Here is a 27,594-nt window from a genome sequence, read left to right on the forward strand (position 1 = left end):
CATTCAAGTAACAAGTATGCCAAATGTGAGATTGTGTCATACCTGTTCAGAAAATGTGTTAACAATATTTCAGACTGAAACTGAAACTGAGACTAAATCAGTCATTAGATCCTTTGATTTACAGCTTGGAAGAGCTTTTTCACAATCCTACAAGTAAGCATGTATGATATTTAGGCATCTGTGCTCAGTGAATGTGTTTTCCATCTTTCAGTAATTCGATCATTTGATGTGAACAAGCCTGGCTGTGAGGTGGATGACCTGAAAGGGGGCGTCGCCGGTGGCAGCATTCTTACAGGGGTTCTTACGGTAGGTGTTTTGTTTTCAGCAGAATCCGCATCAAATTTTTTGCTTATTGCTTTTTTATTTGTGTGTTCAAATATATTTTGTCAATTTCATAATTGTTGAAAGTGGAGTTTGCATGTGTAATACTTTGTAAAATAATTGTAGTCTATGGGGCATTTGTTTGTATGTTTTTGAGTCTTGCTCTGGACAGAAGGGGCTAAATGCATGTGATTTAAGTTGTTGTTTTTCGCTTGTACCGAATTTTTATGCCCCCTGATCGAAAGATCGAGGGTATATTGTTTTTGGCCTGTCTGTCTGTCATTGTGTCAGTCATTGTATGTGTGTGTCACAAAACTTTAACCTTGGTTAAAGTTTGCAATTACTTCTGCAATATTGAATATAGCAACTTGATATTTGGCACGCATGTATATCTCATGGAGCTGCACATTTTGATTGGTGAAAGGTCAAGGTCATCCTTCAAGGTGAAAGGTCAAATTTATGGCTTCAAAGCGGCGCAATAGGGGGCATTGTGTTTCTGACAAACACATCTCTTGTTTGTTTATATAAAGTCTCTTCTTAACTAAAATCCAGTCTAGGCATAAAGTATTGGGACCCAGATCAGCCTTTATTCCAAGAGCAAGGCTTACATATGTGTTATAAATCACAGAACGATCAAAGTCACACAGATGCTTGCCCATATATAACTCTAGGTTGGCCAAGAGATCGAGGTGCGACCTGGCATGGTGTCCAAGGATCAGGAAGGCAAGCTCACGTGCAAGCCAATCAAATCACGCATCGTGTCGCTGTTTGCTGAACAGAATGATCTGCAGTATGCTGTGCCTGGCGGCCTCATAGGTGAGGCGTGTTGGGTTTGGTGGTCTTATTATAACGCTAAGAACAAAGTCTATGAAGGGGTATATTTGGAGCCACTCTGGCAATCGGCTTGTAGATCTGTTGGTGCATCCGCATTAAATGTTTTTCGAGCAAAGTACTTCCAAATTTCTAAAAGTTTTAACCTATATATTTTAGCTTGATTTCATTAAAAGCATAAGACTGAATGAAATGCTCTTGATTCTGTTTCCTGGGTAGCATCAGAAATTTTCGGGAATTCAAAAGAACATTTAAGTATTTGGAGCACACCCATGACCTCTCGATAGCTGAATTGATACTTTATATTTACATTGAAACCTCCAATAATGAAGCACCATAAGTTGTAGATGAGTCAGATTAACTTCATGTCCTGATTAAGTTATTTTGCAATTGAGCCTTGTTGGCAAAGCAGTGTGTCTAGTATAAGTCAGAAAGATGAGTTCTATCACTTTGATTGCTGGATTAAAAATAAAAGAAGACATATGAAAAAAACATCAATTTATCAATACGAATATTTACAGCAGTGTCAGATACTAAACATCCACATATTACAAGGCAACATGAAGAAAACATAAAATCAGTTTTGTTAATACATACACATAATTATTATGGTTGGTTGTTCCAAAATAAATATATCAGTTGAGTGGTTTTGTTGTGACAATTGTGATGGTTGGTTACAAATACACACACAGTGCATGAATCACTCATAAAATGTTATGCTTAAAAACCTAAAAACCTGTTGTAATGGATAATGCTTCAAACCTGTGAAACTTGACAGTTTCTTGTTGTACCTGGTGTTGGCACTGCCACAAAAAAGTTCTTCAGACATAGCAATGAGCTTTTTGAGCCACCTTTTGTCTGTTCCATGTGCATTAAGAGCAGCATGTAAACCTTCATTCAAACAACATTTCCTTAACAGGTGGGCAGAAAGACACTTTACAGGAATACACCTTGGCTAATCCTTTTTTAAAGTTATTCAAATACCTAAAAAATATATTTAAAAAATGGAAACTTCAATAATCTCTCTGAAACAGCAAGGGTGAAAGAGAGAATATATGAGTAACATGTTTTAGAGTTCTTATACAATATATTTTCAAATCAGTTGCCCCTGAAGTCACTACTGGCCAGGCCATGTAAGCACATGATTTATACAGACTCATATAGTAAATAACTTTAAAAATATTGTTTTAAGAAACCACAAAGCACACAGCTTTGATGTTTGGTATGCGACATTAGATTGTGGTCCTTTACTTAGATTGTCCAAATCATGCTCTCTCATTTGAAAGTGGCAACTCTACTACACAGGTGAGTGATCTAGGCCCATCTTGGCCTTCTTCTTGTCAGATTGAACCCTTTACAACTCAGATATACTTTTTGATGTGATTGTACTCACTTAGAAAATCAAATTAAATTGATGTCCGTTTTTACTAGATTTAAGTTTTAAAGGCTGCATTTCCAAACCTAAGATACTGATGAGCAGCTAACATAAACCTGAACAGACATGTTCCTAGCAGGCTGTTCTGGTTGTATGCTGATTGCATATAGCCATTTTCACTTTGCCTCTGAGTGGGAAAGGGTCAAGGGACATGTTTCACAGAGTCAGTAAGACCCCTTTCTCGTATATTTCCAGGTGTTGGCACAAAGATTGACCCGACTCTGTGTCGCGCCGACCGCATGGTGGGGCAGGTGCTGGGCGCTGTGGGGGCCCTACCTGACATCTACACGGAGCTCACCATCTCCTTCTTCCTGCTGCGCAGGCTGCTGGGTGTGAAAACTGAGGGAGACCGCCGTGGTGCCAAGGTCAGTGTCAGTGGCTGGATTGACAGATTTGGAGAGAATTTAAGCCTGGTTGAGGGAAAACTGGTCTTAGTGCATGTACATAACGTGTGGTCCCAGATGTTATGGAATTCTTTGTTTGAAGGAAGTCTCTTCTATCAAAAATTCAGGACTGTGGACTGCACAGGCTAAACTGGGACATCAATTTTCTCACATGCATCAAGTCCTGTTTCCCCAAAATGAGGGTCAATTTATAAAGGTAGTCATATTCCGCATAGAATGTTAATCAATTAATTACAAAACATGCAGTACATAATGTTGTGGAGAAATATTAACATACCTCAAACCAACTTAACTCACACTTAATACGATTTATAATTTTAATATTGATTTATAATGCCAATAATAAGATACAATTTAGTAAAGCAACAGTTCATCACTTTGAAGTGCTGTAGCCTTTTCCTTTTAGCCCATTTAACCTGCATTATGTGATGGTCTTATTTCATATGTGGCTTGCTTAGCTCGGGTCTGGTCAGGACCTACGCTGATGGCTAATGATACCTTGCTTAACTGCTGAGAGAGTAGCTCCTGACCAGACTGCTCAAATGATACTTGTTCTAATGTTTGCAGCAAAATGTTCATGTTCAGTTTCAGTTCAGACCCAATTGTAACCATGTGCGAAACACTGATAATGATCGTCTATGTTATAACAATGAACAACACGATTAATGTTTGATAGGTCATTGACTGTAATAATAACTAGCACAAGTCTGGACTAGGTTTGAACAGGCATTGATGAGATTGTGAGTTTCATGAATAGGGGCTTGTAACTATTTCTGGGTATTGAGTCATAATATAAGAATTTTGATTCGCTTGGGAAAACTGCTAACTGATTTGATTTCCATCATAGGCACAAGTATACACTGCAACTCCAATATATCACGGTCCATTATATCGCGTTTTCCAATATATCGCGAATCGGCTATGGCTCCCAAAAATCTGATGAGCATAATCTCTAAATAACATGCTTTAAAATCTGAAAATTTGATGAGATAAAATTGTTTCAAAGTTGTATTTTACACTTTTTTCACCCACCTTAATTTCTGTTTAATCCGACATTCATAATCCAGTTTTAACCAGATTGTTTGGTCTCATTGTACACCACTCTAGCACCTGTGTACTGAGATAAACAATAATCCAAATTGTCAAACATCACAGGTCATTTTGGGTGTTAACCATTCTCTATTGAATTTGCTTTGAACTGCCGAAACGCACCAGTAAACACATGAAGGTGTATACAATTATAACTGTAATTGTCACAAGTCAATACTGACCTATCTCAGCCAGCTTTGCGCTTTAGATAGGGTGTAAATTATTTGCTTTTAATTGAGAGGTGAATCATGTCCCTCAGTTTGTCACACTTTCCATGCTTTTCATGAGATGAATGACGTCATTTTGTAAATGGGTCTAATTTGTGCATGCTTTCTTGAACAATAACATTTGACAATGGTGTTTCGGACTACAAATTTAATTATATGCATTTAAAAATACATGGAATAATGATTTGTGTTATACCAATGAATAACATATGGATGTAACACACAAATCAATATGGTAAGTAAATAGTGTATGTGTTATACCAATGAATAACATATGGATGTAACACACAAATCAATATGGTAAGTAAATAGTGTATTTTGAGATTACCAAACTATGCTAATGCATACATTTACATGATGAATAACTTGACAATTTATATCGCGCTCCGGATATATCACGGTCGCGATCTTTGGATCCCTTCAACCGCGATATATTGGAGTTGCAGTGTATACGGCTGCATTCATGTTCGATATTTGCCCAAGAAATATCTGACAGCTGAATTGTCTCGTATGCATTTTACTTCAAGTTCAAAAATAGCAAAATCATGCTTCATATTGTCAACTTACTCAGTGAACAGACGTTTTATAATGATAAACAATATCTTAAGTTTACATATAGCTTGTTCTGGGAAAACTAGGTTTAATGCATGTGCAATCTGCTAAGGCTAAACAGGGACGACACTTTTCGCCTAAAATTGATGTTCATTGAAAAGAGACGTCCTTTAAACCAGAAATTCCATCAAAGCTGAAAATGTCTCTGATAAACCTGTGTGCCCAGCACAGGCTAACCTGTAAAGACACTTTTGGCACATGCATTATGCCAATGTTCTGTTGTATTCAGGTGCAAAAGCTGACCAAGAACGAGATACTGATGGTGAACATCGGCTCCCTCTCCACTGGGGGGCGTGTGCTCGCGGTCAAGGCTGACTTGGCCAAGGTGGGGCTCACCAACCCAGTGTGCACTGAAATTGGAGAGAAGATCGCATTGAGTCGTCGTGTAGAGAAACATTGGAGGTATGCTCACAGGCATTTTGGCTTGTTGTGTGTATCAGGGCTTAATCAGTCATTCGCCAAATTAGCTATTGGCTACAAAATGACCAATTTGGCTAAAGAAAATTCTATTTGGCTGCATTTTTTCCGTCATAAATCCCATACAATTACCTTATTGTCCCCTACCGGTTTCACTGGAGGGGATTTATGGTCTGCGCTCTGTGTGTCCGTTCGTGAGTCTGTCACAATTTTCTGGATCCTGCGCAGGTTTTTTTTTCCCACTTTTTGGGAAGATAGCCCATGGCTTTGGAATTGGGAATTTTATCGGCATTTTCATGAAATTGGGAAAATAAATTCATTAGCCTTTTTATTCCAAACGAAAAGTCCACAGATTAGGGAAATACTAAATTTGATATAACTCTTTATAGTCATTCAAATTAAAAGAACAAAATCATATAATACTTTGTTAGATGTAACTGAATTACAATTGAGATAAAATATGCATTTAGACACTTTTTTTGTGTGGAGATTTCGGCTATAAAATCGGGCCCAAAAAAAACCTGCTGCGATAACTGTAAAAGTTCTTAATAATTTTTCACGAAACTTGAAACATGTATAGATGGCAATATGGACATTATGCACTTCATTTCATTTTGTTCCTAAGTCAACAATTCTGGTTGCTATGGCAACAAATAGACTAGAAATACTGCTGAAAATGGTTGTTTTCTGGATCCTGCAATAACTTTTAAAGTTCTTAATCTTTTTTCATGAAACTTGCAACATGGATAGATGCCAATATGGACACATGTCATTTCAGTTTGTTCCTATGTCAAAAATTGTGGTTGCTATGGCAAACCAAAAAATAATAATAATTCTGAAAATGGTGGAATTTCTGACAATGGTGGAGCCGGTAGGGGACCATATTGCTTGACAATAGCCTTGTTAATTAAATATAATGTTGCCAGAAGTAGCCAAATTTGGCTATTAAAAATGTTAGGTCAGGGAAAGCCCTGTGTATTGTGCTGTGGGTTTGCTCTTAAATTTTGGTACAATAATTAAATGGACAATTTCATGCAGATTAAAGATTAACTTTGTTAGATCCTACTTGATAAATTTGAAAATAATGACACTTTTAAAATTTATTTTAAGTACAGTGAACATTTTAGCTTTTAACTTTCAGATATGCATAATTTGTATGCATTTACTTAAATAAACTTTCAAATATCAAACATGAAACAATGAAATTAGGCATTTATTACTGAGCATTTTGAATAATTTCAAACAATATTAAAGTTTCATTTGGCAAAGTATGTATGTTGTGTCAGACAGAATTTGTGATCTGTATTCATCCCTTTCAGATTGATTGGCTGGGGACAGATTCGTCAAGGTGTAAAAGTGAATCCGATAGAGTGAACAGCGAAAGACATTTAGGTTTAAGCATAGTCAAACACATATTGTGTTTGTTATAGCATCTTCAAATTAATAACGTACATTAATATGTGTACATGTAAGCAATTTCAGCAAGTACAAATTCACTCTTCATATAATGGGAGTTACCAGGATAGAAGTCTTGGATATTAAATATCATTTGACAATTAAATGTGCAAATTTTTCATTAAAACTTGTTTTAAAACAGATATGGCAAATTATGTTCAACCTGACTTCAAATACTCAGGTGGAATTAACATTTATCTGTGAATTTTACTTTGCAATTGTTGTAAGAATTTTGGATGGCTTATTAAATATATTCAACCATGATGTTGTGTTGAAAGCTATGTTTCCAATTATTTTTAACACTTGCATGAACAATTTAGAATCAATTGTAACCAGTCAATTTATGAAGCTTAGACTCAATAACCTGATACTGACATTTTTATGCCCCCCTTCGAAGAAGAGGGGGTATATTGCTTTGCTCATGTCGGTAGGTCGGTCGGTCGGTATGTCGGTCCGTCCACCAGGTGGTTTCCGGATGATAACTCAAGAACGCATACGCCTAGGATCATGAAATTTCATAGGTAGATTGATCATGACTCGCAGATGACCCCTATTGATTTTGAGGTCACTAGGTCAAAGGTCAAGGTCACGGTGACCCGAAATAGTAAAATGGTTTTCGGATGATAACTCAAGAACGCATACGCCTAGGATCATGAAACTTCATGGGTAGATTGATCATGACTTGCAGATGACCCCTATTGATTTTGAGGTCACTAGGTCAAAGGTCAAGGTCACGGTGACCCGAAATAGTAAAATGGTTTCCGGATGATAACTCAAGAATGCATACGCCTAGGATCATGAAACTTCATGGGTAGATTGATCATGACTCGCAGATGACCCCTATTGATTTTGAGGTCACTAGGTCAAAGGTCACGGTGACCCGAAATAGTAAAATGGTTTCCGGATGATAACTCAAGAATGCATACGCCTAGGATCATGAAACTTCATGGGTAGATTGATCAAGACTCGCAGATGACCCCTATTGATTTTGAGGTCACTAGGTCAAAGGTCAAGGTCACGGTGACCCGAAATAGTAAAATGGTTTTCGGATGATAACTCAAGAACGCATATGCCTAGGATCATGAAACTTCATAGGTAGATTGATCATGACTCGCAGATGACCCCTATTGATTTTGAGGTCACAAGGTCAAAGGTCAAGGTGACCCGAAATAGTAAAATGATTTTGGGATGATAAATCAAGAACGCTTTTGCCTAGGATCATGACACTTCATAGGAACATTGATCATGACTCGCAGATGACCCCTATTGATTTTCAGGTCACTAGGTCAAAGGTCAAGGTCACAGTGACAAAAAACGTATTCACACAATGGCTGCCACTACAAGGGACAGCCCATATGGGGGGCATGCATGTTTTACAAACAGCCCTTGTTTTACAGTTATCTTGTAAAATAAATTGAGGACTTTTTCAATGAAAATATAAAAAACTAATTGAACTTTTGTCATGGAATTAGGTACATAGATGCATTCCATCAACACTTTATTGAGATTGCAGCTGAGGTCAATGTCATTCTGACTAAATTTAGTTAAATTGTTTCCACTAAAAATATTTGAGAGATTGAAACTAGGATCAAAAATGCATTATATCCAGTTCTAGCATGGAATTGCATGTAGGGTGTGAGGGTTCAAGGTCACTGTTAGTAGATGATGATTTATAGTGTGTACTCAATAATTTAAAAACAAATTAGCAATTATAATGAAACTGTATAGACAGATTATTCAAAGATATAGACAGATTATTCAAAGATTACATATATACCAGTATAACTCGTGGTATGAGGTTGAGTAAAGTTCATTGTAACTAAATATAGAAATAGAGGATATTTGTTCATGTCAGTGAAAGATTGTTTGTTATTTCACGAGTGATCATAGAAAATATTATTTTTCTATGATCACGAGTGAAATAACAAAGTATCTTACACAGGGAGAAAGTGGTCAGCAAGCGAAGCAGTCGAACAAGCCAAGAAAAGACTCCAGCAAAAAAACATTGTCGGCATCACAGCTTTAGGTAGACAGGGGCTAGGCAGCTCCAAGATAACATTATGGAGCTCTGCTGGAAACATGGAAAGGAGGAGAATGGTGCAAGATGAAGTCAGAGCAGCAGAAGAAGAAGACAGAAGAGCGAAAGCTGTGTCTATGGGTGCCCAAGGTGCGTGGACAAAGTGGACAACGACAGAAAGAAAACTGACCTGGGCTGATATTTGGAGCTACAAACCTCTGAGGATAGCGTTCCTGCTCAGATCAGTCTATGACCTGTTACCGTCGCCCTCAAACCTGCACAGATGGGGTCTACAGGACCACCTCAAGTGCCAATTGTGTGACAAGACAGGAACCATGGAACATATTCTGTCCTCGTGTACCACAGCCCTCACCCAAGGACGCTACAGGTGGAGACACGACAGTGATCTTCAGGAACTCGCTGACAAGTTGGAGCGAGAGAGGACCAAGAAGAGGCCCAGACAGAAACCCCAAATGATTCAGTTCGTGAAGGAAGGACAAAAGGAATCTAAAAAACTGCAGCCTACCAGTTCTGTATTAGATGAATCTGATCAGTGGGAAATGTCTGTTGACCTGAAGCAAAAGCTAGTGTTCCTGAACATTATGCAGACAACATTAAGGCCTGACATTGTGTTGTGGTCCACTAAAGATAAGTGTCTGATCATGGTTGAACTGACAGTCCCTTGGGAATCTCGTTGTGAAGAGGCCTTCGAACGGAAAAAGGCCAAGTATACATACCTGCAAGAACAGTGCAGAGAGAAAGGATGGCGAGTGTGGCTCTACCCTGTGGAAATCGGCACTAGAGGATTCCCAGCACAGTCGCTGTGGAGAATGTTCAGTGCCTTGGGCATCAAAGGAGCAGACAGGAAGAGAGCAGTGGGCAAACTGATCCTAGCAGCAGGAAGGGCATCCAGTTGGTTGTGGATGAAGAGAGAGGAGAGGAGCTGGAAGCCTACCACAAACACGTAGTGTCTGATCAACACTGCGGGCCCGCCGCCTGGAGTGTCCTGTGATTAAAGGGCAGAAACACTTGTTGATAGGAGGTTCTCAGCTGATTATGTTGGTGGTTCTAGCAGTACAGAACTGTATCTCAATCACTGACATGAACAATTTTTTTTTGTTTCTTTTATGCCCCTTTTTCAAGAAAATAATTAACAGCTGTTTCCCTTTCTCTGAAAAGTTACGCTTTCTCGGAGTTTCTCCTGTGGCGTGCCTCAATACATTTCAAAACACAAAATGACATCTAGTATGAAGAGATGACGTCATTATACCAACGAAATTTTCCAGTTAGACTCTTACAATGTAAATAAACGGGGATAAAGCATAAAATAAAGATAAAATTTGTTGGATTTGGTGGAATGTCGATTTTAATTCACTCGTGATCATAGAAAATATATATACAATTATGTTCAATAAAAATAGAAAAAGGAGTTTTGAAAATTTGTTCTTTTCATCTGTGAAAATAACTAATTGTTCCTTTCACTGCTGTTATTTCACTAAAGAAATGTCATATTTTATCATAAGTTTTTTAAAGAAAAACTGTTTCATCTTAAAATCACCAGGGCCCGTATCCACCAAACAATTCTTAGACTTAAGTCTAAGAATAAAGAAAATTCTTTAAATTAGAATATTCAAGAATTTCTTTAATTTTGAGTCAAACTCTGCAGTAAACATCTCTATCTATATTATACTTCATATAGAACATTTTGTTAATGATATAATAACCAGCGGAGGCCTGTATATATTCAAACACTGAACACATTTTTCTTGGTTCTAAGTCTATTCTTTATTCTTAAGTCTAAGAATCGGTTGGTGAATACGGGCCCATAACAAATAAAGCTAATGTGATGCATATGGGGCAAACAGTGTCAAGGTTCATGAGTCAATATCAATATTAAAAAATGCAGCAAAATATTTTGCAAAATAGAAATACAATATAACTTGTTAGCACTAAATAATATCATAATATTCAAACATGGCCAGAAACAGTAACAAGACCAAGAAAGTAGAGTGCTGTATTTTGATTCTGTAAAGCTTAATGGTGGAATCATTATGATTGAATTGTTTGAGGTGGTTCAGTTGTTGTATGATGTGGACTAACATTAATACAGGCAACATTATAGAAAGAGCAATTGCCAAGTAGTTAATGAGTCTTGGTCACCTATTTTGGTATTTTATAAAAAGGTCATTTGCAACACAAAGTTGAAAAAAAGGATTTTATAGGATTGGAATGAGAGACATGTGGACAAGCTTTCTGGCTATATTCTTAGGAATAGATTATTTTTTTGTTTACAAAAAATTGATTTATAGGGTTTATAATGTTACAGATGGGGATTATTCTTAAATAAATTGATTCTTAAAACATTTTTGTAAGTCAGGGTGTTATTTACTTTATTTGAATATAATGTATACATCCTTTTTAGGGAGGTTGTTTTCGGAGAAAACCCGAACTATTGTCATAGCCAACTCGTCGTGTTGTGTCGTGTTGTCCGCCGGCGTCGTGATAAAACCTTATTAAACATTGGCTCTACAATCAAAGTGCTTCCACCTACAACTTTGAAACTTCATATGTAGATGCGTTCTACATGCCACACCCATTTTTAGGTCACTAGGTCAAAGGTCAAGGTCACTGTGACCTTTAAAAAATAAATAAATTCTTACAAGCTTTTGCAGCCGAGCGTGGCATCCGTTATGCGGTGCTCTTGTTATCCTATATCATTTACATTTTTTAGAAGGTTACATGGATTTTTCTGCCTAAAGTGTTTCTTTGGAGTCCAGAGGCAAAGATCATGAAAGATGAAATGGATGGTTTGCTGCACAGCCTCAATCTGTATGTACAGATGGATCTAAATGCATCTGTTTTGCTGCACAAAGCCTGTTTCTGGACTCCGTTTAGAGTCTGCTGTTGGAACTTGGAACTTGGAAGCCATCGTTAAGGGGTTGGGTCCATATCCAGGTGAAATCTTACTGTGCATTTTACACCCTCTTGAGGATATTTTTGTTTTATGAGCTTCATATTCTTCGAATGGCTTCATGCAAGCTTTTGGTCTTTGCCGTTCTTAATCTTTCTTCCTGCAAGAAGCCTGTTTATGTTCATGTGATATTGCTCTGTTTTGCGAATCCTTTAGTCACTTCATTCGTGGCAGGCCTTCCTGACAAGGTTCTTCTGGTGTGATTATCTGCTATTTTATGCTCTTGTCATGAAAGGTTTTGGTTACCCTCTACAGATTGGCGATGCCTCTCCATGTTAAGTGTTAAGGGTTTTTGGAGTTTTTTTGGGCTCAACCTGCTCTCTTGTGTAGGTCAGGTTGTCGTGAATATTCTGTAATTATTGCCAACTGTGTGGAGAGCATTCCTATTTTCATCTGATTTAGTGTATTTTAACCGCAAGACTTGCGATTCTTATAACTAAAAGTTATTAATAACACAAAATGGCTAGTTCGCCAAATACATCAACTTTACCAACTCCTAGAAAGAAAGACGAGTCATTTTTTGATAAAGTAGGAGGAACACTAGGCAGGAGGAAAAGCAAAAAGGAAGGTAACGATGGCCAAAATTAGACATGCGTGATTCTTAAATACAAGATTTCACAATTGCCATATATGGAATGGAATGTGGGTGGGGTATGATTAATTCAACAACAAAGCTCAATTGTTTGTTTCGATCAATTTTTAGCTCGGCTGTTTTCGGAAAAAAAACCTAGGTATTGTCATAGCCACGTCGTCGTGTCGTCTACGTCGTTTTTAAACCTTTACATGTTGTCAAGTAGTCCAAATAATTAGACATAAGCTTCCCCGCTTACGTCTAAACGGCTACCGTCGTTTTCCTATAGCAAATTGAGTTCAACTTAAACTTCAGTTTTTCTCGTTAAATCTTTGCTAATGCATAAAATTATCATTAATTAGACATAAATGTGAGCGATTACCTCTTAAATGTGTAAAAATTGTGCTTTTAAACCACTTATGTACATTTTTAAAAATAAACATACACAACACACGAAGTGTGTTTGTCGTTTATAGAATTACATTGAATTATCTTGAACGAAATTATTTTTTGAATAGGTAACACATAACCAATTGTTGTTGTACAACAAACCACATCACTTTTTAGCTCTCTGTACTATTTAGTTAAATGAAACCTATATGTGTGTGTTAAAACTACCAGTTGTATCAAGGAGTGTATATTGATAGGAGATGATTCGAGTATTTGACCCTTACTGTATTAAATTCAATCTTATGCAAAAACTATTCATCCGATTTTATTGGTTTATACGTTATCTTGTTGCTTATTAATTCCTCTTTCAAAAAATATACGTTTTAGTATACTCCCGTTGTTATTAATTGATTTATAGCGAGATAAACACAAGAAATACACATTTTATGTTTTACCACCGCGTGTTTTTCCGTGTTGTGGCTATCGATCTTGTACAATTAGCATACAGCGAAGCGCCGAGGTTATACATTTTGATGTACCCACTCACGTCTTTTGTTGAATTATAGTTTCATTTCTCGGCCGATTTTGACAAATTATATATCATTAGAAAGCTTACGTTACGTAGTAAACAGATATATAAACATATATTAAGTTTTTCTTTCTGATTTCGACAGCCCGGCGAGTTATAACTTTAACTTTTGCAAATATCATACCGTATTGGAGTTTTAGAATCTAGATTTACGGTTGACATGTTCGTACTTAATACCAATTTGTAGCGTTTATATTTGGAGTTCAGTTTTAAAAATTACATCTTGCTTAGGAGAATAGAAGTCTGTTACGATAGAAAAAAAATTGTTTAAAAACGAAAGTAATGAAGGCGGAAGAAAGTAGCGCGCGTTCCTAACGCACTGAACTGATGCTACGGTCTTGGCAATTATGCTTTTGTTTAGAAACCGGCCATTGAATTTCCTTTGCCATGATTATTACATTTTTTATGGAATATATTGTGGTATTTTGTTCACGAAACATATCAATAAAGCTTATTATAAATAAATCTTAATAAATTAACGATTTCAGCTCTTGTTTATAACACAGAAAGGGTAATAAATATATGATGAAACAGCGTATATAGCGGATCCTCTCGATTTTATTCGGCTTTGCATGCATACTTGAAATAAAATGGGTGTCAAAAACATTCATCGTTTGCTGTTAATTACAAACGAGGGAATTATGTATAATTATATGAAATGTTATTTACCTTAAATTATCAATTTATTAAAGATTCTTGAAAATCACGGTCGGTGTTACGCAGGTCATTTCGTATTTTGACATCAGGGCATCATGTCCAACTATTCAAAATCAGATTTTTTTCACTGGGACGATGACGGCTTAGATTTAGAGAGGCAGACAGATAGTTTATTCAGACTTATACAACAGTACATCGTCTTCAACTCAAATATATAAATTATTTTTAGACGAATTGTTAGGTGATTACACATATAGCAGTGATGATTCTGAGAATGTTGCCATGTTTCTTATCCGTGTTATCTAGAGTCCATGGTTTGAGCATTTTTATCGCGGTGTTCAATAAAAGATATCTCAATAATCTTGTTTATTGATAGATCTGTGGTTTTATTGTCACTGTGTTCAGCACAAACCAATTATCTCTTTATGATCAGATACTGAGCCGACCAATACTAAATAACACTATGGTGTCATACGCCACAGCAGGGACCTATACTTGTGATCATGGAGTCTTAGTGCAAGACTTAAAAAAGTATGTTGATTCGCTTGCGGTTGTTAAAGCCAAAACGGGGCTTCCCAGCTGGCACAGCTGCTGATATTCGGATCTGAATACCTAAACTTATTCAGACCTTATTCTTAACCGTTGCGCGTTTTACGATATCGGATTTTAGGCAGGAATACAACTCAGTGAAACTATTCAATTTCTTATACAACATTAAGCATATTAACAGTTATTGAAATTAACAATATCAGCGACATCTTTTTAAAGACTAAACACCTTTTCAAGTATCGAATTTAACATGTCAATAAAATATATTAATACCAAAAAAGGTTTCATTTAATATTGTTCACATTAAACCTGTAAATGAAAGTGTCGCTTTAACTATTTTCCGTGTCTTATTAAGCCGCGAATCGTTTGCTAAAAACAGTTAACAAAAAGGGCTACACGTTCTAATTCTTAATGAATTACAAAAATAAGTATAACTTTATAAATAACGTCCATAAACACACACGGCAAGATCAAAGTTTTAATGGAAAACTAATATGACATTCCACGTTAATTATTATTTTCGTCTAAATCGAATACTATATATAGAGAAACAATGTATTTATAACCGACCAATGAGGTAACATTATGCAACTTTCAATTTACACAGTGCTATATGGCAACAATATGGAATTTGAACAGTGGTAGTGTTTTAAGGTCTGGACTATCATTACTTGTAAGTTTGTATAAACATTTTTCTAATGCAATTAGTAAAATAATGTTTATATTTTATGTTTAATAATTTATTGCATGATTATTCTGTGCTGTTATATGAATTTGATGCCGTTAAAGCTTCCGACATGAATTCATGTCGGAACGATGCTATTGCAAAATAACGTTAAACGATATGAGGTCGATGTAAATCGACCTTATATTTATAGGAGTAGTTGTCAAGGTGTTGAACATTGTATCAAGATTGATCATGACTCGCAGATGACCCCTATTGATTTTGAGGTCACAAGGTCAAAGGTCAAGGTCAAGGTGACCCGAAATAGTAAAATGATTTTGGGATGATAAATTAAGAACGCTTTTGCCTAGGATCATGAAACTTCATAGGTACATTGATCGTGACTCGCAGATGACCCCTATTGATTTTCAGGTCACTAGGTCAAAGGTCAAGGTCACAGTGACAAAAAACGTATTCACACAATGGCTGCCACTACAACGGACAGCCCATATGGGGGGCATGCATGTTTTACAAACAGCCCTTGTTTTACAGTTATCTTGTAAAATAAATTGAGGACTTTTTCAATGAAAATATAAAAAACTAATTGAACTTATGTCATGGAATTAGGTACATAGATGCATTCCATCAACACTTTATTGAGATTGCAGCTGAGGTCAATGTCATTCTGACTAAATTTAGTTAAATTGTTTCCACTAAAAATATTTGAGAGATTGAAACTAGGATCAAAAATGCATTATATCCAGTTCTAGCATGGAATTGCATGTAGGGTGTGAGGGTTCAAGGTCACTGTTAGTAGATGATGATTTATAGTGTGTACTCAATAATTTAAAAACAAATTAGCAATTATAATGAAACTGTATAGACAGATTATTCAAAGATATAGACAGATTATTCAAAGCTTACATATATACCAGTATAACTCGTGGTATGAGGTTGAGTAAAGTTCATTGTAACTAAATATAGAAATAGAGGATATTTGTTCACGTCAGTGAAAGATCGTTTGTTATTTCACGAGTGATCATAGAAAATATTATTTTTCTATGATCACGAGTGAAATAACAAAGTATCTTACACAGGGAGAAAGTGGTCAGCAAGCGAAGCAGTCGAACAAGCCAAGAAAAGACTCCAGCAAAAAAACATTGTCGGCATCACAGCTTTAGGTAGACAGGGGCTAGGCAGCTCCAAGATAACATTATGGAGCTCTGCTGGAAACATGGAAAGGAGGAGAATGGTGCAAGATGAAGTCAGAGCAGCAGAAGAAGAAGACAGAAGAGCGAAAGCTGTGTCTATGGGTGCCCAAGGTGCGTGGACAAAGTGGACAACGACAGAAAGAAAACTGACCTGGGCTGATATTTGGAGCTACAAACCTCTGAGGATAGCGTTCCTGCTCAGATCAGTCTATGACCTAATACCGTCACCCTCAAACCTGCACAGATGGGGTCTACAGGACCACCTCAAGTGCCAATTGTGTGACAAGACAGGAACCATGGAACATATTCTGTCCTCGTGTACCACAGCCCTCACCCAAGGACGCTACAGGTGGAGACACGACAGTGTTCTTCAGGAACTCGCTGACAAGTTGGATCGAGAGAGGACCAAGAAGAGGCCAAGACAGAAACCCCAAATGATTCAGTTCGTGAAGGAAGGACAAAAGGAATCTAAAAAACTGCAGCCTACCAGTTCTGTATTAGATGAATCTGATCAGTGGGAAATGTCTGTTGACCTGAAGCAAAAGCTAGTGTTCCTGAACATTATGCAGACAACATTAAGGCCTGACATTGTGTTGTGGTCCACTAAAGATAAGTGTCTGATCATGGTTGAACTGACAGTCCCTTGGGAATCTCGTTGTGAAGAGGCCTTCGAACGGAAAAAGGCCAAGTATACATACCTGCAAGAACAGTGCAGAGAGAAAGGATGGCGAGTGTGGCTCTACCCTGTGGAAATCGGCACTAGAGGATTCCCAGCACAGTCGCTGTGGAGAATGTTCAGTGCCTTGGGCATCAAAGAAGCAGACAGGAAGAGAGCAGTGGGCAAACTGATCCTAGCAGCAGGAAGGGCATCCAGTTGGTTGTGGATGAAGAGAGAGGAGAGGAGCTGGAAGCCTACCACCAACACGTAGTGTCTGATCAACACTGCGGGCCCGCCGCCTGTAGTGTCCTGTGATTAAAGGGCAGAAACACTTGTTGATAGGAGGTTCTCAGCTGATTATGTTGGTGGTTCTAGCAGTACAGAACTGTATCTCACTCACTGACATGAACATTTTTTTTTTGTTTCTTTTATGCCCCTTTTTCAAGAAAATAATTAACAGCTGTTTCCCTTTCGCTGAAAAGTTACGCTTTCTCGGAGTTTCTCCTGTGGCGTGCCTCAATACATTTCAAAACACAAAATGACATCTAGTATGAAGAGATGACGTCATTATACCAACGAAATTTTCCAGTTAGACTCTTACAATGTAAATAAACGGGGATAAAGCATAAAATAAAGATAAAATTTGTTGGATTTGGTGGAATGTCGATTTTAATTCACTCGTGATCATAGAAAATATATATACAATTATGTTAAATAAAAATAGAAAAAGGAGTTTTGAAAATGTGTTCTTTTCATCTGTGAAAATAACTAATTGTTCCTTTCACTGCTGTTATTTCACTAAAGAAATGTCATATTTTATCATAAGTTTTTTAAAGAAAAACTGTTTCATCTTAAAATCACCAGGGCCCGTATCCACCAAACAATTCTTAGACTTAAGTCTAAGAATAAAGAAAATTCTTTAAATTAGAATATTCAAGAATTTCTTTAATTTTGAGTCAAACTCTGCAGTAAACATCTCTATCTATATTATACTTCATATAGAACATTTTGTTAATGATATAATAACCAGCGGAGGCCTGTATATATTCAAACACTGAACACATTTTTCTTGGTTCTAAGTCTATTCTTTATTCTTAAGTCTAAGAATCGGTTGGTGAATACGGGCCCATAACAAATAAAGCTAATGTGATGCATATGGGGCAAACAGTGTCAAGGTTCATGAGTCAATATCAATATTAAAAAATGCAGCAAAATATTTTGCAAAATAGAAATACAATATAACTTGTTAGCACTAAATAATATCATAATATTCAAACATGGCCAGAAACAGTAACAAGACCAAGAAAGTAGAGTGCTGTATTTTGATTCTGTAAAGCTTAATGGTGGAATCATTATGATTGAATTGTTTGAGGTGGTTCAGTTGTTGTATGATGTGGACTAACATTAATACAGGCAACATTATAGAAAGAGCAATTGCCAAGTAGTTAATGAGTCTTGGTCACCTATTTTGGTATTTTATAAAAAGGTCATTTGCAACACAAAGTTGAAAAAAAGGATTTTATAGGATTGGAATGAGAGACATGTGGACAAGCTTTCTGGCTATATTCTTAGGAATAGATTTTTTTTTGTTTACAAAAAATTGATTTATAGGGTTTATAATGTTACAGATGGGGATTATTCTTAAATAAATTGATTCTTAAAACATTTTTGTAAGTCAGGGTGTTATTTACTTTATTTGAATATAATGTATACATCCTTTTTAGGGAGGTTGTTTTCGGAGAAAACCCGAACTATTGTCATAGCCAACTCGTCGTGTTGTGTCGTGTTGTCCGCCGGCGTCGTGATAAAACCTTATTAAACATTGGCTCTACAATCAAAGTGCTTCCACCTACAACTTTGAAACTTCATATGTAGATGCGTTCTACATGCCACACCCATTTTTAGGTCACTAGGTCAAAGGTCAAGGTCACTGTGACCTTTAAAAAATAAATAAATTCTTACAAGCTTTTGCAGCCTAGCGTGGCATCCGTTATGCGGTGCTCTTGTTATCCTATATCATTTACATTTTTTAGAAGGTTACATGGATTTTTCTGCCTAAAGTGTTTCTTTGGAGTCCAGAGGCAAAGATCATGAAAGATGAAATGGATGGTCTGCTGCACAGCCTCAATCTGTATGTACAGATGGATCTAAATGCATCCGTTTTGCTGCACAAAGCCTGTTTCTGGACTCCGTTTAGAGTCTGCTGTTGGAACTTGGAAGCCATCGTTAAGGGGTTGGGTCCATATCCAGGTGAAATCTTACTGTGCATTTTACACCCTCTTGAGGATATTTTTGTTTTATGAGCTTCATATTCTTCGAATGGCTTCATGCAAGCTTTTGGTCTTTGCCATTCTTAATCTTTCTTCTTGCAAGAAGCCTGTTTATGTTCATGTGATATTGCTCTGTTTTGCGAATCCTTTAGTCACTTCATTCGTGGCAGGCCTTCCTGACAAGGTTCTTCTGGTGTGATTATCTGCTATTTTCTGCTCTTGTCATGAAAGGTTTTGGTTACCCTCTACATATTGGCGATGCCTCTCCATGTTCAGTGTTAAGGGTTTTTGGAGTTTTTTTGGGCTCAACCTGCTCTCTTGTGTAGGTCAGGTTGTCGTGAATATTCTGTAATTATTGCCAACTGTGTGGAGAGCATTCCTATTTTCATCTGATTTAGTGTATTTTAACCGCAAGACTTGCGATTCTTATAACTAAAAGTTATTAATAACACAAAATGGCTAGTTCGCCAAATACATCAACTTTACCAACTCCTAGAAAGAAAGACGAGTCATTTTTTGATAAAGTAGGAGGAACACTAGGCAGGAGGAAAAGCAAAAAAGAAGGTAACGATGGCCAAAATTAGACATGCGTGATTCTTAAATACAAGATTTCACAATTGCCATATATGGAATGGAATGTGGGTGGGGTATGATTAATTCAACAACAAAGCTCAATTGTTTGTTTCGATCAATTTTTAGCTCGGCTGTTTTCGGAAAAAAACCTAGGTATTGTCATAGCCACGTCTTCGTGTCGTCTACGTCGTGCTTAAACCTTTACATGTTGTCAAGGTGTTGAACATTGGATCTAAAATCAAAGTGCTTCAACCTATAACTTTGAAACTTGTATGTATCTGCACCTTGATTAGTTGTACATGCCACACCCATTTTTGGGTCTCTAGGTCAAAGGTCAAGGTCATTGTGACCTCAAAAACAATTATGACAAGCTTTCATTTATTCACAACTGCACCCGCAGCCGAGCGTTGCACCCGTTATGCGGTGCTCTTGTTTACTGTTAATATTTGTTTTTTAAATGCATAACTGATCAGATAAATAACCACTGATTTAGACAATTAATGTTAATTCAAATTCAATGTATTATGGAAGCAAAGCACCTAAAATGATTAAATTTATATAACGATAATCTTATTTTACATCATATCACAAAATTACAACTACCGTAATTACTCTATGTTTTCGGACACTTAAACATAATTATTTTTTTTCGTGTCCGAAAACTTAGATACGAAAAATATTCACAAAATACAGGTGTCCGAAAACTTAGAGATTCGAAAATTGAAGTGTCCGAAATAACGTCAATTGTATCAACGACTACGGGTAATAGCACGCACTTGTAAAATACCATGCCGTATAGTAAAAATTACAGATATATGTGTTTGCACTGCATTTTAAATAATTTTAAATGCTTAATTTATTTGACAGATCGTTACTACAAGGTTGTACTTTGACATACGAGTTGCAAGATGAGCATGTGATGTACCGATACTCGCTAGTATGAACCTGTACTTAACGCAAAAAAAGCAAACAATGAATTCTTTGTTTGTTCATTTCCGATAGTTCGTAAAACTTGCAATAGGGAGCATCACACTTTGAAGCGTTTAGTATTTGTCAGTTATTTTACTGAGAAGGGGAAGTCCCATTGCGGTAGATAATCGCACAGTTCTGCTGTGACGTCACTAATTGCGAAGCTGACTGATACATAGGTCACGTGGTTTAACCACAGACAAAGGATTCACTCACGTGGATTCACTCATGTTAATTGAGACTACCCCTGGTAATTGTCATAACGCTTATGCTATCGGGCGAAACCATTGATTCATACCGGTCTACAAGGTTATTTACCCTATAACGCAAATGTAATGGTCCGTTGCCCTCAGGCATGCACCTGTCATGTTTTATGATGTTTATCTGCTTGTAAAACCCCATGATCGAAGTGTCATTAGATATCGAAAACAGGACCGAAATTTGGTAAAATAGCGCTGTAAAATAGACTGTTCGAAAACTTACAGACATTAATTATGGACGAAAACTCGTGTGTCCAAAAATTAAGTGTCACGAAAAATAATTATGTTTGCTAAAAAATGGGGTGTCCGAAAACTTAGAGTGTCCGAAAACATAGAGTAATTACGGTAAACAACTAAATAGCTTCTGCACACAATTCAAGTTGGCATTCTAATACACATATATAGAAATCTCTAGGCTCAGGGATGTAAACTAACAATATGGCTGGTTGCCCCAACGGACAACCAACTACTGAAATTAGGCTGAAATTGGAAACAAAAATCTATGAGCCCAGAGCATGTTTTATGCTTTAGGCAATCCTTAAAAATTCTTTTGTTTGGCATAATCTGACCGACCCACTAAAATCGGCCCAAATGAATTTTTTTTGTTACTTTCCAAAAAAAATTTTTTTTTGGTTCACCAAAACTTCTTTCCGCTAAATTTGTCCTTTCCGGTTTTTATCCTTTCCGGTTATTTGCGTCATTTAATTGGATGCTCTTTCAAGGATATCTAGAAAAGCAATGAACAAAACACGCACCGGTATTTATTTGAGTCGCCTATTTATTTGACATATGCATATGCGATTTATTAGACTTTAAATACAATTAAACCGGTCTTGTTTTTCTCGTATCCCTTTAATTAAAATACACTGCTGTCATTAAGGATAGTTTGGGAGTAAACAAAAACAACAAATTAATTAATTATCAGCGTTCAATTCAATTCAGCAATCGTCAGAGATGTGAAATATTATCGCCATATAACTAATTAATTAATTATCACTCTTTAATTCAGATCGGTAAATATTCGGTAGAAAGATAAAAAGTGGTCAGCTTAGAAATATTTATTGACGGGTATTGTCACGTTTTTGTTTCATTTGCTTATCTTTATATACGACTTTCCGACCGGCCGCTATATTGGGGGCAGTTGGCGATATTAAATGTGTATTCAAATTATACAACATCTGTGCATGAATGACCCAATATTATCCGATAGCTCCACCCGTTCTCACGTTTCATTCGACAACGTCATGTCATGTGTAAGAGAGCTCAATGCTGATTGGCCAGCTACCATGTGCACTTCAGTATCGATAAGGTCAAGCAATGTCTAATCCGGTACAGACCGGGTTACGTTAACTGTTCGAATTGCAAACACTTTCATTGAAACAAAGAGACAAATATAGAAAACCAGTCCGCATTAAAAGGGCGGATGTTTTCAACAAGATTTTACTAGATTTCACATTTTCGCAATTTAGATTTTTCTTGAGCCAAATTTTCAATAGTTTTGCAAACGACTCAAATGGCAAACAGCAGCGCGAGCATTGCGAACGTGTTATTATTGGAATAAATGCTCACTACTACAGGGCTCGCGCTGTTGTTCGCCATTTGTGAAAGTATAGCGAATTTGGCTCTAGAAAAATATAATTTGCGAATATGCTTAAATTTCATTGAAAACATCCGCCATTTTAATCCGTAGTGTTTTTTTAAAAACTATTTTTCTCTTTGTTTCCATGAACAATTTGAAGCGCATGTGGTAGCGGGCCAATCAACATTGAGTTCGCTATCGGGTAATATTGGGTCATTCATGCGCAGATAATGGAATACACAGTTGATATTGTTGTCTGCCTACAATAAAACAGCTGATGGCAAAAGTCGTATTAAAAAAAGAAGCTCTTTATAGAAAAAATAGACTTACGAATACACGTGCGGTGATAGGGACGGTGCAGAAAAATCTAATTTCCTTTCATGAGGCAGAAGACTTGGAGCTTTATTTGATAATTACCTTTCAGTTTGGTATATGTCGGAGTTCAATGTCAGAAAAAAAATTACAAAAAAAAATCCCTACCTACAGACCCACCCAAATTTACCTGGGTCGGGTTATGCCAAACAAACAATTTTTAAGGATGGCCTTATATACATTTTGTTTTCAATGAACATACAATGTGAGTTTAGACAGCTTATTAATACAAAAACATAATTTACATTGTTTTCACTTATTATTTCTTGGTTGTTAATTATGTTAATATCAGCAATTTCAGCAAGCTAAACAGGCCCATCAGACTGTTGATATGTTTATCAGGGATGGAAATTAACGGTTGCCCATTCGCCCAGGGCGAGTAATTTTTACATTGGGCGATTGAATTTCAAAAGCCAGTTGTCCGTCTGGGCTAATAGCTTTTTTGAAAAAGTCGCTCAGAACAATCGATATATTGCACGGTATTCATCAATACCTTTACCCCCCAGGCGTGAAATGGTCTCAGTCAATTAAATTGTGCCGTTCAAAACATCAATTGTACAAAAAGTTTACAGCGTCTGACGTCATGATTTACTACTACAACTACTACATTGTTTACTGCACTGTACACTTTCTGTTCAAAATGGCTGTGCCAAAGTCGTAATATATTTAAATATGTGGCAATTTATTCAAGGTGTTTATTAGCCTGAAAAAATTTACCCTTCAGAAAAAACGCAAGTTTAATCATGAATATGATCAAAATAAACGTAAGCGCGAATTTCAGATGGGATGGTTGGAAACTAGGCGACCCATGTTTAAGGACAATAAGTCCAAGGAGCCAATACATACATTGATGATGTAGAAAATGAGTCTGACAGTGAACTTGATTTTGACTAAGAGTCTGGCGTCTTAACAAATATAAATTATTTATAAAAATAAATTGTCAATTAAAGCAAACTGTTTTAATAATTACTTGCAAACACACATCTGACAATATCCACTAGAATCAAGGCATATCACAGAAAAGATAGAATTTTTATGCCCCCAGTAGGGTGGCATATAGTAGTTGAACTGTCAGTCAGTCAGTATGTCAGTCTGTCCGTCCGTCTGAAAACTTTAATGGTCATAACTTTTTCAATATTTAACATAGCAACTTGATATTTGGCATTCATGTGCATCTCATGGAGCTTTTTTTGCCCCCAGTAGGGTGGCATATAGAAGTTGAACTGTCAGTCAGTCAGTAAGTCAGTCTGTCCGTCCGTCTGAAAACTTTTATGGTCATAACTTTTTCAATATTTAACATAGCAACTTGACATTTGGCATGCATGTGCATCTCATGGAGCTGCACATTTTGAGTGGTGAAAGGTGAAGGTCAAGGTCATCTTTCAAGGTCAAATGTCTAATATATGGCGTCTGTCCGTCCGTCCGAAAACTTTAACATTGGCTATAACTTTTTCACTATTGAAGATAGCAACTTGATATTTGGCGTTCATGTGTATCTCCTGGAGCTGCACATTTTGAGTGGTGAAAGGTGAAGGTGAGGGTCATCCTTCAAGGTCAAATGTCAAATATTCCGTCCGTCCGAAAACTTTAACATTGGCCATAACTGTTTCACTATTGAAGATAGCAACTTGATATATTGCATGCATGTGTATCTCCTGGAGCTGAACATTTTGAGTGGTGAAAGGTCAAGGTCATCCTTCAAGGTCAAAGGTAAAATAACACACACAAAAAATCATTTCTCCATTCAATCTGTTACTTACTTCTCCTGGAGCTGCACATTTTGAATGGTGGAAGGTCAGGGTCAAGGTCATCCTTCACGGTCAAAGGTCAAATATATGGCTTACAAGCGGAGCAATAGGGTGCATTTTGTTTCTGACAAACACATCTCTTGGTTTTTGAAAGCTTAACAACTAGAAGTTGTTAAGTTATATTACATAACTTACTTTCTTATTTCCCTTACTTAATATGTTTTTCTTTACAGTGGTCCTGATGGTCATCTTTACAAGATCGAGGTTATTGATTTTTCACCATAGTATACACTAAAATCACAGGCAAATGACAAAACTTCTGTCATATTTTTTATATGCCCCCGAAGGTGGGCATATAGTGATCTCACTGTCTGTCTGTCACACTTTTGCATTTAGGTTTGGAAAAGTGCTCATAACTTCTATGTGGCTTCAGATGTAACCTTCATGTTTGGTATGCATGTGTATATGGACAAGGCCTTACCATACGCACACAAATATTGACCCCCTTGACCTTGGCCTTGAACTTAGGGTCGGCATTTAGGTTTCGAAAAAGTTTTTTTGGGGGGGATATTTCTTCTGAAGCATATAATCGCCGCTTCGTCTGTCCGTGTGTGTGTCCGTCCGTGTGTCCGTCCGTCCGTCCGTGCACAATTTTTGTCCGGGCTATTTCTCAGCAATTAATGACCGGAATTCAATTTAACTTTATGGGAAGCTCCACTACCAAGAGGATATGTGCATATTATCAGCCGGTTCTGGTCGGATGATTTAATACTTTTCCTTTTATCTGAATATATAGTGCTGCAATATTGTGACAAAAAAACCTTTAGGGAGCATCACCCGTCTCTGACAGTGTCTTGTTTATAAATATGTCAGTGCAATATTATCTTAAATAACAATTGTTGACATTTTAAGCTGAAAATATCTCAAATGAAGAAATTTTTCCAATGTTTATCTGTTTGGTGTTTTATAAATACTGAAAATACAGTGATTTACATAAGATCGTTATGAATTTTGTATAGATAGTATATTGTCAGACTGTGTCTATATAGTTTGATTGTAAAATGTTAATAATTATCATACCTTGTGAAACATCCATAACCAAGAACACACATGCATCTATGATATAATTTCTCTCATTAGTCTTCTAACATTGAAAATAACTATCATATTAGTGGTAAATCATGTCATCTACTACTGCACTTATCCTGCGTTGTCAATTTTGATTGATCACAAGCTATACTTCATGCTTAATAGTATTTCCCTTCATATTGACTGGCCATAAAATGAGTGAGCTGATATCCACTATGCATATTGCATGAATACCAACCGAACGCTTGAATTGAGTGAGACAACTAGCTAAACTGCTTCATCTGTTATTCCAATCTATGTTAGAGATAAACTGGTTTGGTGCTGATTAGATTAATTAAACATATGCAGAGTCACTTGTGCAAGTATCATCAGACCACTTAATTCCTATTAACTAATTACGTGTAAGTGTTGCTGGGTGGTGACTGCATTGTGGTAAAACAAACATGGCGTATAAGTACATCACTGGTAAGTTTATTAGAAAGTTATATTTGCTACTGTTTGAAATGTAGAATTTAGATTCAATATTAACACAAATAAGTTAGAAAAACTCATATACATTTTTGATAAATTCTATTATTAACAATGTAGTTCCCACTGATAAAAAGTTAAGGTAAAACCATGTTTAAGAACAATAGTCCGAGGTTTCTAATTATAGACCGGTTAGTATTTTGTCCATTGTTTCAAAAATATTAGAGAGAGCTGTATACAACCAGTTGGAATCCTTTTTAGTGAAGAACGGTCTGTTGTATGAGTATCAGAGTGGATTCAGGGGGAATCACTCCACTGACTCCTGTCTTATTCACCTGTCTGATCATATACGTGGACAAACCTCTAATGGCTTGTTTACTGGTATGATTATGTTAGATCTACAGAAGGCATTCGACACTGTAGATCATGACATTCTGTGTCGGAAGCTTCGTGCGATGGGAGTGGAGTCTGTGGAGTGGTTTCGCTCGTACCTAGCTGATAGGACGCAGTCTGTACATGTTAATGCCGCTAAATCGGATTTCAAATCAGTAGTGTGTGGTGTTCCCCAAGGGAGTATACTGGGTCCTCTTTTGTTCTTGACCTACGTTAATGATATGAAAACAAGTATATCATCCAACTGTAAATTAATACTCTATGCTGATGACAGTGCTATTTTGTATTCACATAAAGATCCAAGTACCATCAGTCAAGTTTTAGGCAAAGAACTCGAGTCCTGTAGTAAATGGTTAATTGACAATAAGCTATCCCTCCATCTAGGCAAAACAGAATGTATTCTTTTTGGTTCGAAACGTAAACTCACCAAGGTGGACAATTTTCATATACAATGTAATGATCATGTTATAAAATCTCAGACGTATGTAAAATATCTTGGTTCTATTCTAGATGCTGATTTGTCCGGTACTTCTATTGTAAATAATATCGTCAAGAAGGTTAACTCTAGACTTAAATTTTTATATAGACAACGTGATTTTTTAAATAAAGTCTTAGAAAAAGCTTATGTAATTCTTTAATACAATGTCATTTAGATTATGTATCCTCTTCGTGGTATTGTGGACTCACGAAACAGCTTAAGCACAAGTTACAAATAGTCCCAAAATAAAATGGTTCGTTTTATTAACAATTCCCATTGTAGGACATCACTTGTTGTATCGCATTTTGAAGAACTTGGTTTATTGAA

The 27,594-nt window shown here is 36.6% G+C and overlaps 3 protein-coding genes across 5 annotated transcripts in view; all 3 read left to right on the forward strand.

Annotated features, from left to right (window-relative positions):
• Positions 1 to 7,055, forward strand: part of LOC127850219 (eukaryotic translation initiation factor 2 subunit 3, Y-linked-like) — a 34,231-nt gene extending 27,176 nt beyond the window's left edge. The window contains exons 9-13 of the mRNA XM_052383089.1: positions 212 to 306; positions 993 to 1,137; positions 2,783 to 2,952; positions 5,149 to 5,321; positions 6,656 to 7,055. Of these exons, the coding sequence (XP_052239049.1) occupies positions 212 to 306; positions 993 to 1,137; positions 2,783 to 2,952; positions 5,149 to 5,321; positions 6,656 to 6,710 (638 nt within the window). The 3' untranslated portion in view covers positions 6,711 to 7,055. The remainder of the gene's footprint in view (positions 1 to 211; positions 307 to 992; positions 1,138 to 2,782; positions 2,953 to 5,148; positions 5,322 to 6,655) is intronic.
• Positions 7,056 to 7,145: 90 nt separating this feature from the next.
• Positions 7,146 to 17,747, forward strand: LOC127850224 (uncharacterized). The gene is made up of 2 exons (XM_052383096.1): positions 7,146 to 9,850; positions 17,414 to 17,747. The coding sequence occupies exon 1, from the start codon at positions 8,871 to 8,873 to the stop codon at positions 9,774 to 9,776; it is 906 nt and encodes a 301-aa protein (XP_052239056.1). The 5' UTR covers positions 7,146 to 8,870; the 3' UTR covers positions 9,777 to 9,850; positions 17,414 to 17,747.
• The window catches only part of LOC127850220 (beta-parvin-like), a 66,463-nt gene continuing 51,073 nt past the window's right edge, over positions 12,205 to 27,594 (forward strand). Inside the window, exon 1 of one of the 3 annotated variants that reach the window (XM_052383091.1) lies at positions 12,205 to 12,347. In XM_052383091.1, the coding sequence (XP_052239051.1) occupies positions 12,239 to 12,347 (109 nt within the window). In that variant the 5' untranslated portion in view covers positions 12,205 to 12,238. Of the gene's footprint in view, positions 12,348 to 19,756; positions 19,903 to 26,138; positions 26,394 to 27,594 lie in introns of those variants that run through there. The other 2 variants (XM_052383090.1, XM_052383092.1) reach the window with 2 other exon arrangements.

This window comes from Dreissena polymorpha, chromosome 11 (assembly GCF_020536995.1).
Source record: "Dreissena polymorpha isolate Duluth1 chromosome 11, UMN_Dpol_1.0, whole genome shotgun sequence".
In the NCBI taxonomy this organism is placed as follows: domain Eukaryota; kingdom Metazoa; phylum Mollusca; class Bivalvia; order Myida; family Dreissenidae; genus Dreissena; species Dreissena polymorpha.

Coding starts and splice junctions, on each gene's coding strand:
- LOC127850224 (XM_052383096.1), top strand. CDS start 8,871: ATGGAAAGGAGGAGAATGGTGCAAGATGAAGTCAGAGCAGCAGAAGAA.